This window comes from Lethenteron reissneri, chromosome 7 (genome assembly GCF_015708825.2).
Source record: "Lethenteron reissneri isolate LAM-NWPU_2019-01 chromosome 7, ASM1570882v1, whole genome shotgun sequence".
Classification (NCBI taxonomy): Eukaryota; Metazoa; Chordata; class Hyperoartia; order Petromyzontiformes; family Petromyzontidae; genus Lethenteron; species Lethenteron reissneri.
Window position 1 is genome coordinate 10,060,004 of NC_083785.1, and position 16,694 is coordinate 10,076,697.

A 16,694-nucleotide genomic window follows, 5' to 3' on the forward strand; every position below is an offset into this window, starting at 1 on the left:
TCTTGTAAATAATTATTATAATTAGGTGAAACTTTGCCATCTGCACTGTGTTACAGCTGTCTCCAACGTGGAAATAGGAGCAGTTTTTTTTTTGCCATTTCCCCCCCCCCACCCCCCTCTGGCCTGGGAGTATAAGACTTGGTTAACACAACTTTGGTTGCTTTCCAGCTGTGTTAGGTACATGATTTGGTATAATTGCTAACATGTTTTGGTTCATTGGCACATTTCAGTATGCTAGGACGCAATTCCACTTTTGAGTTACGAATATTGCTTTTCATAATTCATCAATAACTGTTTAAACTTATCTCATTTCAGCTTCTAAAATAAAAAAAATTGTAGCTTGATTGTCACGTGACAAACACTGACTGTGTTTGCCATCATCATCATCATTAGCTATGGTCAAACCACTGCTGGATAACGGTCTTCCAATACTGTCACCATTCCTCATAGTCTTGCGATGCCACACTCGTTCTAACCTCCCGCACAAAGTAGTTGTCATCCCAGGAATGTTCACTCCATTGACTGTCATTCCATCACCAGTCTCGTCTATTGGCCAACATCCCTTCTTAGTGACGTATTCTACCAAAGCCCACTTAGTTTCTTTGACAGTGAATGTGATGTCTATACTTTGTATTTGTTCTTTGATCCACGTATTCCTCTCTCAGTGAAATCTAAAGAGGGCTATTTAAGTGTAGTTTTGTGACTTCATCTCCGAGGATGTTCCCTGACACACAGAAGGGCACTGCTCACATTGAAATTTGGGAATATAAATGTATTCAGCTAATCACACAATGCCAATTACACGATAGGAATATCATTTCCAGAAGTATATTTTTTAGTTATGCATTTACGTTGAACACAGCTATGAAACGTCAGAAAATTGTCTTTCTAAAAGACTGTGACATACAAAAAGCAACAGTTCAAAATAAATCATGATTCCATCGTCATGTCATAGACAAGGGATTTGATGTTTGTGTTCATACATTTGTTTCGAATCCAGTTTTAAAGACCATGTTATGTTACCGATTATGCATTTCATCAGGCTTTGGCATTTCTGTTTGTCTTAGCAACGACTTGCAGATGATGTCGTTAATTTGGTGTGTTACAGTGTTTGCATACTGGTACCCAATTTAAATAATCTATGTCGTTTACATAAACCTTCTCCGCATGAGATTATCAAAACAATTGTCTAAATCGTCTTACAAACCAGAACGGCTGATGAACGAGGGCTGCACTCTTTTAAAAAATTAAACTTTGCCGTGTTCTGCAACATGGCCGTCTTAACCAAAGTATTTTTGTTTCCATCTCATCCACAGTCTCTTGCCAAGCTCACGTGTGCGTACAAGACAGAAAACCTGACCCGCAGTGTGGTGTGTGATCTGGGAAACCCAATGAGAGGAGGCACCAACGTAAGGCTCCACGCGTCCAAAGACTTTTGCCCCGGCATCGCGCGTGATAGCGGGAAGCCGTTTGTGCCGTACTCGCCACAAACTACTTTAAATTGAACCAGATGGGAATCCTAAAACAAATACGGACTGACGGATGTAGCCAGCTGTCTTATTTTCAGGCAAGAGTATAACTTGCGTAACAATTTTTTGTGTGGGTGTTCTACGTTTAAGCGTGGCATATGGGTGCACTATTCATTGTGTCATTGTTTAATTGTTTTTATTGAAATCCATTTAGGCCGTGCATTTTATTATACGTGCATTCGAATTGGCGTAGATGTTTGCGTGAGTGGGAACGGACTATTTACTATAAAACTATTTTTTATTTTACTGGGTAATGCCCACTGAGTTATATAGCTCTTTTTCAGAAGCGACCAGGCCACAAATGATAGTGCAACAAAGTGGCTTATCACGTGGAAAATTATCGCAGCCAAATACTCTTAACGCATGTTTATTAAATGTGGAGGTAAAAACCGGAGGACCCGCAGAAAAATCCATTCGACCACGGGAAGAAACATGCAAACTCTAAATATACAGGTGTCAGGGTCGGGATCGAGCCCATGACCTCCTGTATACCAGGTGAGGGAGTTAACATCGCCACTGTGGTACCCCGGACTGTATGAGAATCCTCTCACATTGATAAACAGACAGTCGGGCCATGTGACGCTCGCTTCTCTCCAATCTGTCCTCACTCTATTCCTCCAGCTGCTGGTTGGACTGAGATTCAGCGTTCAGCGACTGGAGGAGGCTGTCTCGCCCATTCAATTCAGCCTCCATATCAAGAGGTACCAATCCCAGAACAACGTGTTGGTGAAGCCACATGAATGTTAGAGGGCTCAGTGACAAATATAAATATGCTATTTTTTCTAAGTGTTTAACGAATCTCCCCCACTTTTCATTTTGGTGGATTGTTATGGTTCAGCATTAACATTTGACTTAAGTACCTCAAGGAGATTCAGGGATGATGCGAACCCATTACATACAAAATATAGCAATTGAAGTAATACATTGTTTACTGTCTCAAGGTGCACCTAGCCTGGCACACGCATGGTTGGCTACGTACAGTGCAAAAGAAGTTAAACATATATACACATGATGTAATTCACGTTTTAATGGAATTTCAATTGTTAGTAGATGCATCATTATTCTGGTCTACCACCCAGATTGTAGAAGTGTCTGACCCTTCCATTAAAAAATAATACATTTGTAAGTGTATTGTTTAATATGTATTATTTATATTAGAATTTATAAGTGTGGTGGATTGTGGCACCTCAGAACCATCTTGGATGGCGGCTGAGTAGGAAGGCCTTCACCCACTAATGCAGGGGTGGGGAACGTCCGGCCCGCGGGCCGTACAAGGCCCGCGAAATAATGTGGTCTGGCCCTGCCAAGGCAACCGCAGGCGGGACTCGAAATTCAATAAATCTAGGAGCAAACCTGGAAAAGCAGTTGCGAGTAGCAACATCATCAATACCAACTAACATCACACGCCTCACCAAAGAGAAGCAGTTCCAGCCATCACATTAGGGGTGAGTTATTAAATGTTTGACCAAATATAACAGGCTAATTTTTAAGTTGATAATTTTGTATGGCCCGCGAATGATGTTATAAATATCCAAATTGCCCTCGGGAGAAAAAAGGCTCTCCACCACTGCAAGTCAATTATTGTTTTGTCTCATCTTGCTTGGATTGTACATTTTGCAAATGCTGTGTTATTGCATTGTTTTGTTTACACATTCTTATTTTCTGTAATTATTTAAACTACAGAGTGCTTTTGAAAATAGACAGTTTTAACCGTCTCCTACGTGGTTACGAATAAACTTAACCTGTCTACGGAGGCCGAATTGTTGGCCGTGCATTAAGTTTGTTAGGCCAAAAAGTACGGGAGGCAGTCCGTACACGTGAACTATGTGGTTCATAACTTTTGTTTTGTTCACACACTCCCTGCTCGCACAGTGCTGAGCTGGAACGCACTTTCTTTGCGGTTGCACATGTGTGTGGTGGCAGATGCGGTGTTTAGAAATCACGCTGGCAGTTAGCTCACACACTTCAAACAAAATAAGTCACCACTAGAAAGTACTCACTCGAAGTAATAATCCTCTTTGATTTTTTTACAGCTCCAATGAAAAGAGCCCAGAGAGCAATACGGAGACGGTCGTGCTGCCGGTAGGAGTGTTCGCACAAGTGAATCTAGTTGGGTGAGTATATCACGCTCCCTACGTGTGTGACCGAAATTTTACCTGAAATGAACCCAACCTCATGATGCCAGTTGTAATTGCTGGCGAAACGTTCTCCGCGAATTGTAAATATTGTGGGTTTACTCTCCAACACTCCGGTGTGCTGAACTGGTAACAGATTGGCACGTTTTGTTTACGAGACAAACCTTACTAATTGGCTGTGTCGGGTGGTGGCCGGTTTAAGGACACATTTACACGATCTAACCCAAAAACCTCTTGTGGATAATATTGGTCGTGAAAGCCTACGTATTAAACTGAAGCGAATCAGGTTTCAGCCTAGATAATGCTAGGATTGGCGACCGCCATACACAACAGGTTTATGTAGGCTGCGAGGCAAGGTGATGGGTAGCAGAGGGCAGTGTTGCGAAAGACATTGTTGTACTGTGCTTCTAGGCTTCCACATATGCTCCCCTCCTTCGCCGACCTGCACTTAGCAGCCTGGCCAAGGATGGCTTTATAATTCCCACAAATCTGCAGGGCATGGGGGTCACCCTCATCCAGCAGTGGATTAACAAAAAGAGCTCTACATTTACAAGCGCAATACCTGTGCTGGATAAGCATTGGTGGCTTTAAAATATCAAAAAGTGTTTCGTCCACTTTCAATTGCCGGAGATAGTAGCATTGCAGGACCATTAGGAATGGGAATGACCGCATCCACAAGATCAATATCAGTTTTTTGGTACACGATGAGCAAAATTGTGTTATACACCAGAGCATAAGTTAGCCACACTAAAATCCATGGTGCGCTTGACCATATGGTCCTGGTGACAACAGTATTGTGATTGTGCAATCTCCCTGTGTTATTGTCCAACCTCATTGATTTAGCACGTAGGTTTTCGCAGTCACTCGTAATCCAAGTGTTCACTTCCGGATTAGGCCGCATGTTGAGCATATCTCTTATCGAGCTGTCTCCATGCACTACTATATTAACATTACCACCATTATTCGTGGGCATTTACTGCCTGCAGGAGTGCATCTCAGTCGGTTAACCCATAACACCTTGGACTGTCCCGTGACCTCCTGCCAGCAGTGAGCTTTCGACCCTTCACGTGGCCTCAAATTGCGCCTAGCACTACATGTGTTCTGATGATGTGTGGAAGGTTTGGGTTGTGGTGTCTGGGAAGTTTTGGTGATGCACTTTGCACGCATATGTGACACACCATGACAAATGTTATTGGCTCATGTCCATGGCTTTGATTCACATGCATGCCATTTTATTGACACCTCGGTGTGAATTGTGTCCGCAGGGTGTCCATTCCCGATCAGATTGTGCTCCCCATTATAAACTGGGAGCCAGTTGAGAACCCTGTGAAGGAAGAGGATATTGGACCATTGGTGCAGCATGTTTATGAGGTACGCCAATACAAAATAATATATTCTGCACGGATATACAGCACATGTTAAATTATGTACATTATATAAATCTTAATTTGTCCATCTGTGAGTCGGTCAGCCTGCTATCGCACTTACTGGAGTAATTTGAGTTGGAAGGGTTAAGGGTTCATTCTGACTGGAAGGAACCAGGGACCTATGGTATTAATGGTATGCTATGTATGATCTATGACCTTTGGCCTAACTTTTCATAATGAATCGTTTATTCACACACTCAAGTGAGTTAGGCCAGCCTACATGCCACAAATACATGATAAAAAAAAAATGGAAAAAGGTGGTAAGGGATACAAAACAAGTTCTAAAATGTCTTCATTCGTATAATATTTATTTGTGTAGAGAGCGGGGAAGGGTTTCGTGAAATGATGAAAAATCTGGGTAACATATGGGGAACATTTTCCCCAGATATTTTTCTATTCGTGGGTGGGAGAAGTGTACTGTGAAATATCATAGGGATTTTATTGTTATGATATAATTCCCTGAAATTTCCTACACCTGTATTCAGGTAATACATTTCATTAAAACTGTTAGCAACTGTGCTATGTTATAATGCATTAACATGTCTATCATTGTATGTTCATGGAAGTGTTTGTGGAAGTTATCTGCCTTGTTTGTGTGTATGTATGTGAGTTACTGTCTGTTTTTACTCTACATTAATATAAGATACAGCGTCATATAAGATACAGCAATTGTTAACACTGGTTCTTGTTTCTTATAATGGGGTTTTCCTCGTGTAATTTTCACATCAATATAGCTTTTTACTACATGTAGAAACGCACGTCAAGTCAAGGCAAGCACAATAATTGTGAACATGTAACATGTGCCAACTTTACAACAACAAAAAACGCAACAGTTTCTTGGACCGTTCATCCGAAAAACAATGCATGAAATAAGCACACCATTAATAGGGTTAATATTACCTCGCCTCTTAAATTGAATCTGTCAAATGTCTATATAACAAAATGCACCATAATGAGAGATGGGTCATATTGAAGAGACAAAACATCTGTTAAGTAATCACAGCTGTGCAGGAATCATTTTTTGCTGAGAATAGAATATTTTTTACTAAATTTCACAACAATAGGGAAACGGGAAGGAATTGGCAGCACGTGCGTTTTTCACTTGTTTAAAGCCCCCCCCCACCCCCACCCCCACATGCATCTGTTGACCATCGGTGCGAGCAGCTCCGTAACATTGGGCCCAGTCGCGTGGGCTCTGCAGAGATGGATCTCAGCTGGCCGCTGCGATCCGACGACGACTACATCCTCTATGTCCTGGCGCTGAACACGGAGGGTCCCATTAAGTGTGTTCCCGACTCATCGAACAAGATCAATCCTCTTAACCTCAAGGTGATTCCCTCAACCTCAAGGTCATTCAGTGCTGTAGCCAACGTGGGGGCGGCCGCCACCTGAGTTGAGCCATATTTTTCGAAATCAAAGGGCCATGTAAGCAGTGGCGGCTGGTAGCTCAAAGTTTGGGTGGAGCGGTGCCAGTGCCGAAACAGCAGGGGTGGAGGTGGGGTGCAAGCGTGTGGCACCTTGACCCAGATGCTAAGGTGTCTAGCAACAGCTCTGCTACAGCTACCCGCAATGAGGTACAAAAAAATGAACCCGTAAAAAAAAGTGTTTCACTATAAATCCTTTATATGCGTGGCATCGGTTTTATTTTATTATTCATTTCTGTTTTTCTTGAGTAAGAGTTTAATTTTTATCACATTGGTATTTTAAATTAAATATGAAAATTTTTTTCCCTAAAAAGTGGAAAAATTTAGAATTTTTTTTCACGAAAATAAATTGTCACGCACAACGAGTCTGTGTGCAAAATGTCAGCTCGATTGGATCACGGGAAGTGGGTTAAAAAACGACCGAAAGATTTGTACGGTCGTAAGCGCCCAAGAAAGCAAGCAAGTGAACTTAATATAAAGGATTTTAAAAAAACAGGACAAAGCATGGAAATAAGAATATCTCACAATACTGGAAGAGGCCAGAGAGGTGTGTGCAATTATGCAACTTCCAAAAAAAACTGAAATCTTAATGTCAGACAGCTACCTCAACTTGAAGGCAATCATGGTAAAACCAGGACAGGTCCCCTCGAGATAACGCTGAACATTTATTGGGAAAGTGAGCCCTGGCTTCCCCCCTCCAATATTTTTTTACCACCGTCAAGTTTATGTTTCCACTTAAATTTTTGGATTTGGTACCAGTTTAGTAAACTAGGTTACCTTTTCCAACAAGATAATATTTGCACACTTCGATCCGCTTGGGGAAATAAAATAATTATAAGATTGTTGTCCTATAATAAGATCAAGATTCCATTTGTATCTCTGACTGAGCTGCGCATCAGCCCATGAAATCAAATCAATTGACCTTTATCCACACACTTAGGGGGCACACTTTCCTTATCAGGGTTGGAATTTTGCAAAAGTGGATCGAACGATCAAATTAATTTGATCGTATTTTGTGTGCAGTGAATTAGTGACCGGGCTTGAGACTGTTAACTGCACCACACTTCAGAACCCAAGTCAATCACGGGTGGCTGAAACCCAGATTAGAACCAAGGTGTCAGCAGTGGCCATCCGTGAGCAACCATTTCTTATTTTTGTTAAGCGTCACTTATCGCCGATTCGTTTGTGTGTGTCTGTGTGTGCAGCTGAGTAACTCGCACGATACGCCAGGCGCGAATGAAACGGGCAACCAACAGAAGGAGAACCCCCGCGATATCCATCGCCGGGAGCTTCAAAGTGGCGAAGGCGGACTCAAAATCCCCCAGGACTCTGGTTCGTGGCCTGAACGGCACAATCACACAGACTCGATACCAACAAAAACACCACGTGCGGCCTTACTGGTTGGGCCGCGTTTTCAGCATTTGTTCTTTAGAGCTTTCACCATGCACCACTGCGGGCATCTTCAGTGGTTGAATATGCTTGTGTGCAAGACCACACTTGCATTACGATTGACTGCTAAAACCCGCATGCAAAAAAAAATTGCGCATCATTAAACAAACAAAAACAGGCAATCCCCACCCTCTCAGTTTCCCAGGTATCAGCCAATTCATCATTGGTGAGTGGTGGTTTTTATGTATATCGTTTTCGGACTGGATTATTATCAAAAGGGAGGAAAGTGTTTGCATATTAAAATAAAAAAATATCCTCCGGAATTTCATGATTTTCTGTGTTTATTACCACAGTATACTAATCATGATGGCCAGCTGTCATGGAGGAATATTTTTTTTACACATAAAGTAATACTCTTTGGGTTTTTTGGTTAAGTCACGTAGGTAAAAAATGAAAATAAATTAAATCGTGACTGCAAGTATGAATCCTTGCAGTCACGAAAACTTCAAATCTAGAACAAAAAGTAATGCTTAACATTGTTAGATATATTTTTAAATCTTGTGTTGAAATAACAGTCGTGTGCAACTGATGCAGTTGTTATTTATAAATAACACCAATAATACATTTGAATCCATGCAGCCTTATATGGCATTGTCAAAAAATTACATATTTAAAGTTTAGTATTTTTCATATTAATACTACAGTACTGGTTTTCTCAATTTAAATGTCCAAATATGCTTCCTTTGCTGTGAGAAAATAAATTAGCACTTGGGAGAGGAAAGAACATTTTGCCAATGAGCATAAATCAAGTGTGGCATTTGACTTGGGACATGAGCAGTGGCTGCTCACAGAGGTTAAATGAAAAGTCCGTGTCAATTCACCATTGGAACCTCATTTGCCAGTAAAAAAATATGATAATTGGTTTTGTACCCTTCTATCTGGCAATAACAAAACTGACACCTTTATTTTTATATTAAAAAGGTGTCAGTTTTGTTGCCAGATAGAAGGGTAAAAAAACAATATCAGTGTCAATTGTTTGTTTAAAATATTGGAGAAAACAAAACCTTAGGGTAAGCCAGATTAGCAACACCAAATCAAATAGTTGTTTGTTGTGTGTGGCTCTTCTCCCCGCAGAACTGCAGCACGGCTGAGTGCTTGCACATACGATGCACGGTGCAGACGTTGGAGAGCGGCCACAATGCCGTGCTACAGATCAAGTCACGCCTCTGGGCCAAAGCCTTCATGGAGGTATGGGTTTCTGAGCTCTGAATTCATTCTATTGTCTAAGTTTCTTGCGAGAAGCGATAATATCCAGTAGTTTTTTAGTAAATAATGTTAGTCAGTGCGGCAAATTCACACATCTGTAATTCACGCACGGATAATTTGGCGACTATTCGGAGATATCTTCTTGGTTCTTTCGGTAAAGTCACGTAGAATGGAAATAATAAAATAATAAAAATAAAACGTAATAAAATAATTCGCACGACGTTTCGGCCACAACGCAAGCAGCTGTCCTCAGGTGAAGAACAGAGCTGTCGGGGAGACAGCGTCTGAATGAAACACCACCACGCTTGGAGCGTATATTTAAGCTGGGTTGGAAGGGGGGAAGGGCGCCTTGACAAAATAATTTGCATATCAAGAGGAATTTAGCATATTTATGGGAAATACAGACCTGGTCTTCACCTGAGGACGGCTGCTTGCGTTGTGGCCGAAACGTCGTGAGAATTATTTTAATTATGTTTTATTTGTATTATTTTATTATTTCCCTTCTACGTGACTTTACCGAAAGAACCAAGAAGATGAATCCCTGCAGTCACGAAAGCTTTAAATCGAAATTTTTATTCGGAGATATTTTCGTGCATAATATACTCCGCCAATAAGCGGAACCCAAATCAACACGGATAAGTGAAATTTCACTGTACTTCACACATAGGTGGTGAGCATATGATATCTTCGCGTTGGTATAATTATTGAAACGGTTTTGTTTAATCGACCACCTCTCTGCGCTGCCTGCTTTCACTCGACCGAGTGCAGAAGGAGAGCCAGCAGCACACCATCGAATCGGCGGCACACTTCTCCGTCAATGACATGCCCTACAAGATCCGTCCCGAGAAGCTCCCCAGTGGGGCCTTTCAGGTAATGTTATCGTGCCATCAGCTTCGTCTCCACTTTTTAAATCCTTTATATTAAGTTTGCATGCTTGCGTGCTTGCTTGCTTGCTTACGACCGTGCAAATCTTTCGGTCGTTTTTTAACCCACTTCCTGTGATCCAATCGAGCTGACATTTTCCACACAGACTCGTTGTGCCAGACAATTAATGTTCGTGAAAAAAAATTCCCAAAATTTTACACTGTTTAGGCAAAAAAAATGATTTTACATATATTCAAATAGAACTCATTCTTGGCTTTGGCTGAACGTCACAGTATAAGAGCCCAGAGCGTAACCCCTCCACAGGCCGTGGCGGAGTAGCGCAGTTGGTAGCGCCCTCGCTTCCCATGCCAAAGGTCGCGGGATCGATCCCCGCGTCCTCCACAGGCGAATATATTTTTTAATCCTTTATATTAAGTTCGCTGCCACGCATATAAAGGATTTATAGTGAAAAACTTTGTTTTTACGGGTTATACTTGTTAATCATGCGTTGATACTCTCGATCCTTTGTCTGGACTGTGTAGTCCATCTTGCCGTACTGCCTGTATGGCGTTGTCTTGTTTGTATTGTCTCATCTGCACTGTGTCAATTGCTCTGTCTCATCTACTTCCTGGTCTGTACTGCAGTCTGCTTTGTCTCGTTTGTACTCTTTCTTGCATTGGCTCATTAATTCCGATCATTATTGCCCAAAGGGTGGGAAATACAATTATGCATGAATACAAAATAATCGATATATACACTCAAGCATGCATCGTCAGCATAATAACCTATTTGCACACGTTAATAAATTATATTTAAATGCATCATGTACTGCGCATTGTCAATGCACTGCCTGATGACCATATTTCACCATGCTGGTCAGTGTGGGTTGGTGAAGAACTGCGTTCACATATGGCTCACCACTGGCGTTAGCCAGAGTTGATAATCAAACGCAAGATGCCAGGTTTGTAGTGCAGTTCATGCCACCATTCCAACCCCAGCGTTATTACCAACTCACTGATGTTCTGATTTAAAGCTTTCGTGACTGCAGGGATTCTTCTTCTTGGTTCTTTCGGTAAAGTCACGTAGAAGGGAAATAATAAAAATATAAGCAATAAAAAAAATATTGTAGAATTTTATTATTATTTTATTATTTCCCTTCTACGTGACTTTACCGAAAGAACCAAGAATATGAATCACTGATGTTCATTTGCAATTTTCCAACGCGCTTCGGTGGTGTGAATTGTCTATTGCTTCGGGCGTCGCTTCTCTCTCTGGTGCTGACGAGCGGCGATGTCACTCACAGGTCTCCACCATTGTCGCGTGGGCCAACCAGGACGGCAACCAGCCCGTGCCCGTATGGGTCATCATCGTGGCTGTGCTGGCAGGGTTGCTCCTCCTCTCCCTCCTCGTCTTCGCCATGTGGAAGGTAATCGTTAGGGTTGCTGAAATATAATTCTTCACGATGAAATGTTTTTTTTTTACTTTTGCGAAGTGACAATTATCACTGATGTCAGCTCCCCATAACTTTGTAATTTCAGTCGACATTTTCAATGTATTGTTTTTGTACTTTGCTGTACGAGAAAAGATTATTTAAAATAACTTACATGTTCATCAACTGCAGTCCACTCGCCAAAAGTCTGCCATAGATTTTTCTTATGATTACAATCTATAATGCTGTCAGTTACACCAAAATAATTAGTCTTCAATGCATTGTAGAGATGGTGGAATTCCATGCCATCAATTACTCCTAAAAACGTAACAAAATACTAATTTACTGTATAATAGAATTCATTAGAAATTAATTTATTGCGTTTTCTATTTCCTAAGTATTGTGTGATGATAAAATGTTTAAGAAAAAATAATTAGAAATTATGATCACAATATAATATTTAGCCAAACAGATGATATATTATTGTCGACCATATACTCTTAAGATGTATCGTAGTGTTGCCATATCACGGCAGCCCTACTCAATTTTTATTTTAAAGTGACAATCCCACCCAGTTTTCAAGATGTTTTGTGCGGAATGCTTAATTGAAGTCACCTTCTCACAAAACGATCTCCTCTGTATTGTTCGGGCCCACCCCATCTGGCTCCACAGCTGAGGAACATCTCGCTATGCGGCATTACTTCCTCAAGCATTTGAGCATTTGGTGTGGTGCAGCAATTTGACTGTCCCCTCACACTTCTCCTTCTCTCCTGCAGATGGGATTCTTCAAGCGTGTGCGGCCACCACAAGAGGATAATGGAGAGGAGCAACAGCTGCACACGGAAGAGAATGGCGGTGACCATGCTGACGCATAGCGCCCTTACTGGAGAAGATTGCCTAAACCTGGCCATTAGTGCTACAACTCAGCACCAATGCCTTGTGTTCCTCCTGGACCACCTCCTCCACCCACTAATTCTCCCCCCCTCTCCCCCTTTCCTTTACGTGCGACAGTAGTTATACATACAATGCATTTGCCAACACTGGACTCTATTGGACTCTACGGAACCTCGTGGTGCATCGCTGTTACTGGTGAAATTGCAATTTTGGAACGTATTGTGTCACGGAGCTCTCTTGTGAAAATTAGGGAATAACGTGGCTCGTTGGAAGTCATGGTGGAGACAGGGCAAACGCGTCATGAACTACCCGGAGTTGTTATAACATTGACGGCTGTAGAATACCGAAATGTGGTGTTGTACCCCTCAAGACGTGCCCTGTTTTCTTGGCTGGCCTCAGAAGAGCAGCCGTTGCTTGTCTAGATGATGATTATATAAATAGCGACAGTACTTTTATTACTCATCTGGATCAAGTTGCATTCTGGTTATCTTTACCCCTCTGCTGTCTTTGCGTGGTTTAAAATAATCGCAAGAGTTGTTACGATTGGATGAGACGAGTTTTTAATACACGCTAGCAAATAACGATGTTTACTAACTCGCCACCCTTAATGTTGATCACCAGTGCGCTTTTTTGCCTTCAGCTGTTTTCGACAGTAGTTTGTATGAGCCATCACGGATGCTGGTATTTAACCGGGTTGAATCGTCTTTGGTGTGGGATTTTCTTTCTGCCTGAGACGGGTTAAACCCCTGGCTTCACACTTGGGGACAATTCAGAGTTGTCTTTCCTGTGAATTGTTGACATTCTTGTTATTTGGAGCGTGAGCATGGCCATGCTATTTTCTTATATCACGTCGAGACGATTAACCCAACACATTTTTAGGTTAGTCGGGTTCAATTTCTCCAAAGTAATTGTGTGCTAATTGTCAAAAGTTTGCCATGTTTTCATGAAGTCCGTTTGAATAACATAACATCATGAATCAAGTCTGATAAACCTGTTACAGCTTAGAAATGTACGTAGGGATTAGAGTTGTCTGTGCAGTCAAGGGTTTATTATTTTAATCTATCTTGATTTGAAGCTTTCGTGACTGCAGGAATCCATACTCTTTGGTTCGAGCTAATCAAATAGCAGGTTTATTGTAAGTAAAGTTCCTTGTGGACCCGGTGAACTGCTATCCTTGGTCTTGTACTAAGTTGGGATAGCACCTGCTTCAGTAAATGTGCACTTCTTACCATTTAGCTTTTAATCATGGTTAATAACCGCTTCTTAAAATACACGTAAACACTCTTTAAACAATACTTTTCAAACATGTTTTAAGTCATTAGAGAATGTGCACATTAACCAGAATTAATATCTATGAAGATGTTGTTTCTTCAAAGTTCAAAATATTTTGTTTAGATGTTTATGCCGAATTATTGTTTTTTCTTTAACTGCTGTCGCTGGCAATTAATTTGCTCATAACATTCCTAAAAGCCTACTGAATGCGGCGTCATTTACTACACTCGTGTCAGGAGATGTTGTAGCTTTGGCTCATCGAAGCAATGATAGATTTGGCAATGAATTTTTTTTACATTTCTCCGTAATTATATTTCAAACCTGCACTCCTGCTCTATGTTCTGCACTGAAGACTGGTGCCAGCACATGTATCATTTGTTCATCCCAAGAAGAGAGTGATGTTTGGACAAGTCTCCAACCCCTGTATATAAATTAAGTGATGAAATCTGTGAACAGGGATCAGTTCTAAGGGGTGATGCCGGTTTGTGTTGGTCTAATGCGATTTGGAGCTTTGCTTATTTCTCATGGTGCTTGGGATAATGTTTCCACAATTATACTGTATAGATAGCATGCTGTCAAACATATTTCAAGCATTTGCAGTTAACTTGTGTGCAATATTTTTAGATGCTGTTTAACAATATGCAGGAGATGCAATAGAATGTCTTTGGGGGCTTGGTTGAATTGCAAGGCATTTTGTTTACCAGTGGGGACGATTTTTTACTTACCCATATTTGTTTTGGACAAGCGGTAGGTAGCTGAGCATGATCTTTTCGTGGCCGTGCTGTATAGATGTCCAATGCGTGTTTTTTGTGTTATACTGCATTTTTTTTGGCATGATCTCTGATGTTTGGCTGCACGTCCTGGGAGCTTCTTCAGGAACTTCCATCAGTTCCAGAAGAACTTAAGGCATGCCTAACAAAATGTGGCACAACTCAATAACACGTCAGAGAGCTAAAGCTGTATTATTGTTGACAGGCTCTGTAGGATCGGCCATAAAACTGTCAAAAATTTCTTATGGCAAGGCCAAAATTTGTGAAAGTTTTTAAGCAAATTTTTTTTCTTCCACATTTGATTGTAATTGCATTACTGCCATGTTATTCACGACGTATTTGTCTGCACGTAGATAATCACTTTAATATTTGGTAAAAAATTAAATGTCAAGTTGTAAGTTATCAAATGACAGAAACTTTCAGTACTTTCTGACGTTTGATAACAATATGCCATATTACAATGTCCCTCTTGGGTAATATCTTCAGTTTAAATTTGTATTCCATCGAATGAAAATGCAACTCACTTGTTTGCTTATGAAGGTAAAGGTGCATCCTAGCAGTTACTTGCCACTGCTGGCAAGGTAGTAGGTGCAGTGATTTTCGACACAAGCACAGTCCTTAATGCACACCTTGAGTGCCAAACAAGACACTGAACAAAATGGTGGACATTTTATAAGGGCTCTCATGAATTTATAAAATGTATAGTATGTGGTCTAATTATATAATGGTAACATGGTGAAATTTGCGAGTCATGTTGAGTACAGAGAAGTTTAGCTCCAGCGAGATAATATAGTAAAATGTAACATTGGTGTTTATATTCCGTTTTCTCTCTGCCACATAATAGGTTCCCTTATGGTTGTAGAATGTTGCTGATGATGGGCAAGGAATGCCTCTCTCGAGTGTCTAGATGTGGGTAAGAAACTCGTGTATCTGTGTAGTTCGTTAGCCCACCAAACTGTGTGTGTGGTGAGCATGCCGCCACCAATCTAAATTGGTCCTGGCCATTTGAATCCCACTTTTGTAATATTTTGTTTAGCAAAGCATTTCCTCTAGTGGTCTTAATTAAATTCCTTAAACATTTCACATTGAGGAATGCCTATAAGCTTAAACAAAGTACTCGTCAAATGCTGTAGATTTTTTTTCTATTTTTCAGCTTGATAATTTAAGGTTTTTGGTCAAAGCGATACTAAGTGGTAAATTAAAATTGGTATTCTCTTTATTAAGGCATCAAAATGTACTTTTATTTTACAAGGGAATGGTTTTATTAAATTTTGGTGTGTGTAAATATGGGGGTAATTTTTTTTTAAAAGGCTGTACTGTATTTTAGATTTACTCATTACTGTTTCTCTCTTGTAAAATATTTTCCAAAGATGCACAGTGTTTTTATAATACACTTTTTTTTTGTAAATAGTTGGCAAAGCGATCATTTGTCATTGGATTTTTTTTCCCTTCATTATTGAGCTCAGTGGAGTGTCGGGTGTCTGTGTATGTCTTGCACATGTTGTTGAGCTCACTTATTTCATTTCAAGTGCCTAGCTCCTGCCCTTCTGCCCCCACCCACTGGGGCTCAGCTGCTGCCAGGCAATTCAAGTAGCGCGAGTGGAGCCTCCAGGAGGGTGGGAACGGAGAAATGTTGTGGCTTCAACACACCGGTGGGCTAAAGCAGTGAACTATTTGTCTTTGTCAACGTGACACTTTTTTTTTTACTGATTGGCCGTGTCGGGTGGTGGAGGGTTACGACACATTTATAAATAAACGCGATCTAAACCCAAAAACGTTGATTATGGGAGAAAGGCCTGACTGCCACTACCACCACCATGCTGATTTAGCACGTGTAAACCCAGGCCCTGCACATGTGCACCTCGTTAGGAGAAGGCCGGCAGTGGCGGGGTCGAACTTGCCTGCCTGACCTCTTGCTCATCTCTCGCAAGATGCTTCCGTTGGTCCCGCACAGGGTGGCCCTTCCATGCTGTGGTGGAATGGACTCGCTGCCATGCCGAGCCTTGCACCAACCAACCCATTTTAACAACTGTTTTAGATTGTGTAGTTTGGATGTGTACAAATTCAGTCTTGTTTTTTTGCGGGTTAGTGCAGCACTGCATGTTTGGTTCTTAGGGTTAGGACCTCTTGAGTTACAACATACGAGGACATCGTGAAAAGAATATCACAAGACTGAAATATGGGAGAGCTCCATTTAAATGCGTTGTCACGAGTGTTGTATCATTAGGCGAATGATTAAAACGGAGACTTTTGATGTCCCAGGAAGAATTATACATTTCTCAGGACAGCTTCCTC

At 41.1% G+C, this 16,694-nt stretch overlaps 1 protein-coding gene across 1 annotated transcript in view; it reads left to right on the plus strand.

The window, feature by feature from the left end:
- LOC133357460 (integrin alpha-8-like) overlaps window positions 1-15,822 on the plus strand; it is a 52,990-nt gene extending 37,168 nt beyond the window's left edge. The window contains 11 exon segments of the mRNA XM_061575408.1: window positions 1,317-1,409; window positions 2,151-2,230; window positions 3,563-3,643; window positions 4,930-5,035; window positions 6,256-6,420; window positions 7,721-7,819; window positions 7,821-7,847; window positions 9,039-9,152; window positions 9,939-10,040; window positions 11,338-11,460; window positions 12,240-15,822. Coding sequence (XP_061431392.1) covers window positions 1,317-1,409; window positions 2,151-2,230; window positions 3,563-3,643; window positions 4,930-5,035; window positions 6,256-6,420; window positions 7,721-7,819; window positions 7,821-7,847; window positions 9,039-9,152; window positions 9,939-10,040; window positions 11,338-11,460; window positions 12,240-12,338 — 1,089 coding nt within the window. The 3' untranslated portion in view covers window positions 12,339-15,822.
- The last annotated feature ends 872 nt before the right edge of the window (window positions 15,823-16,694 follow it).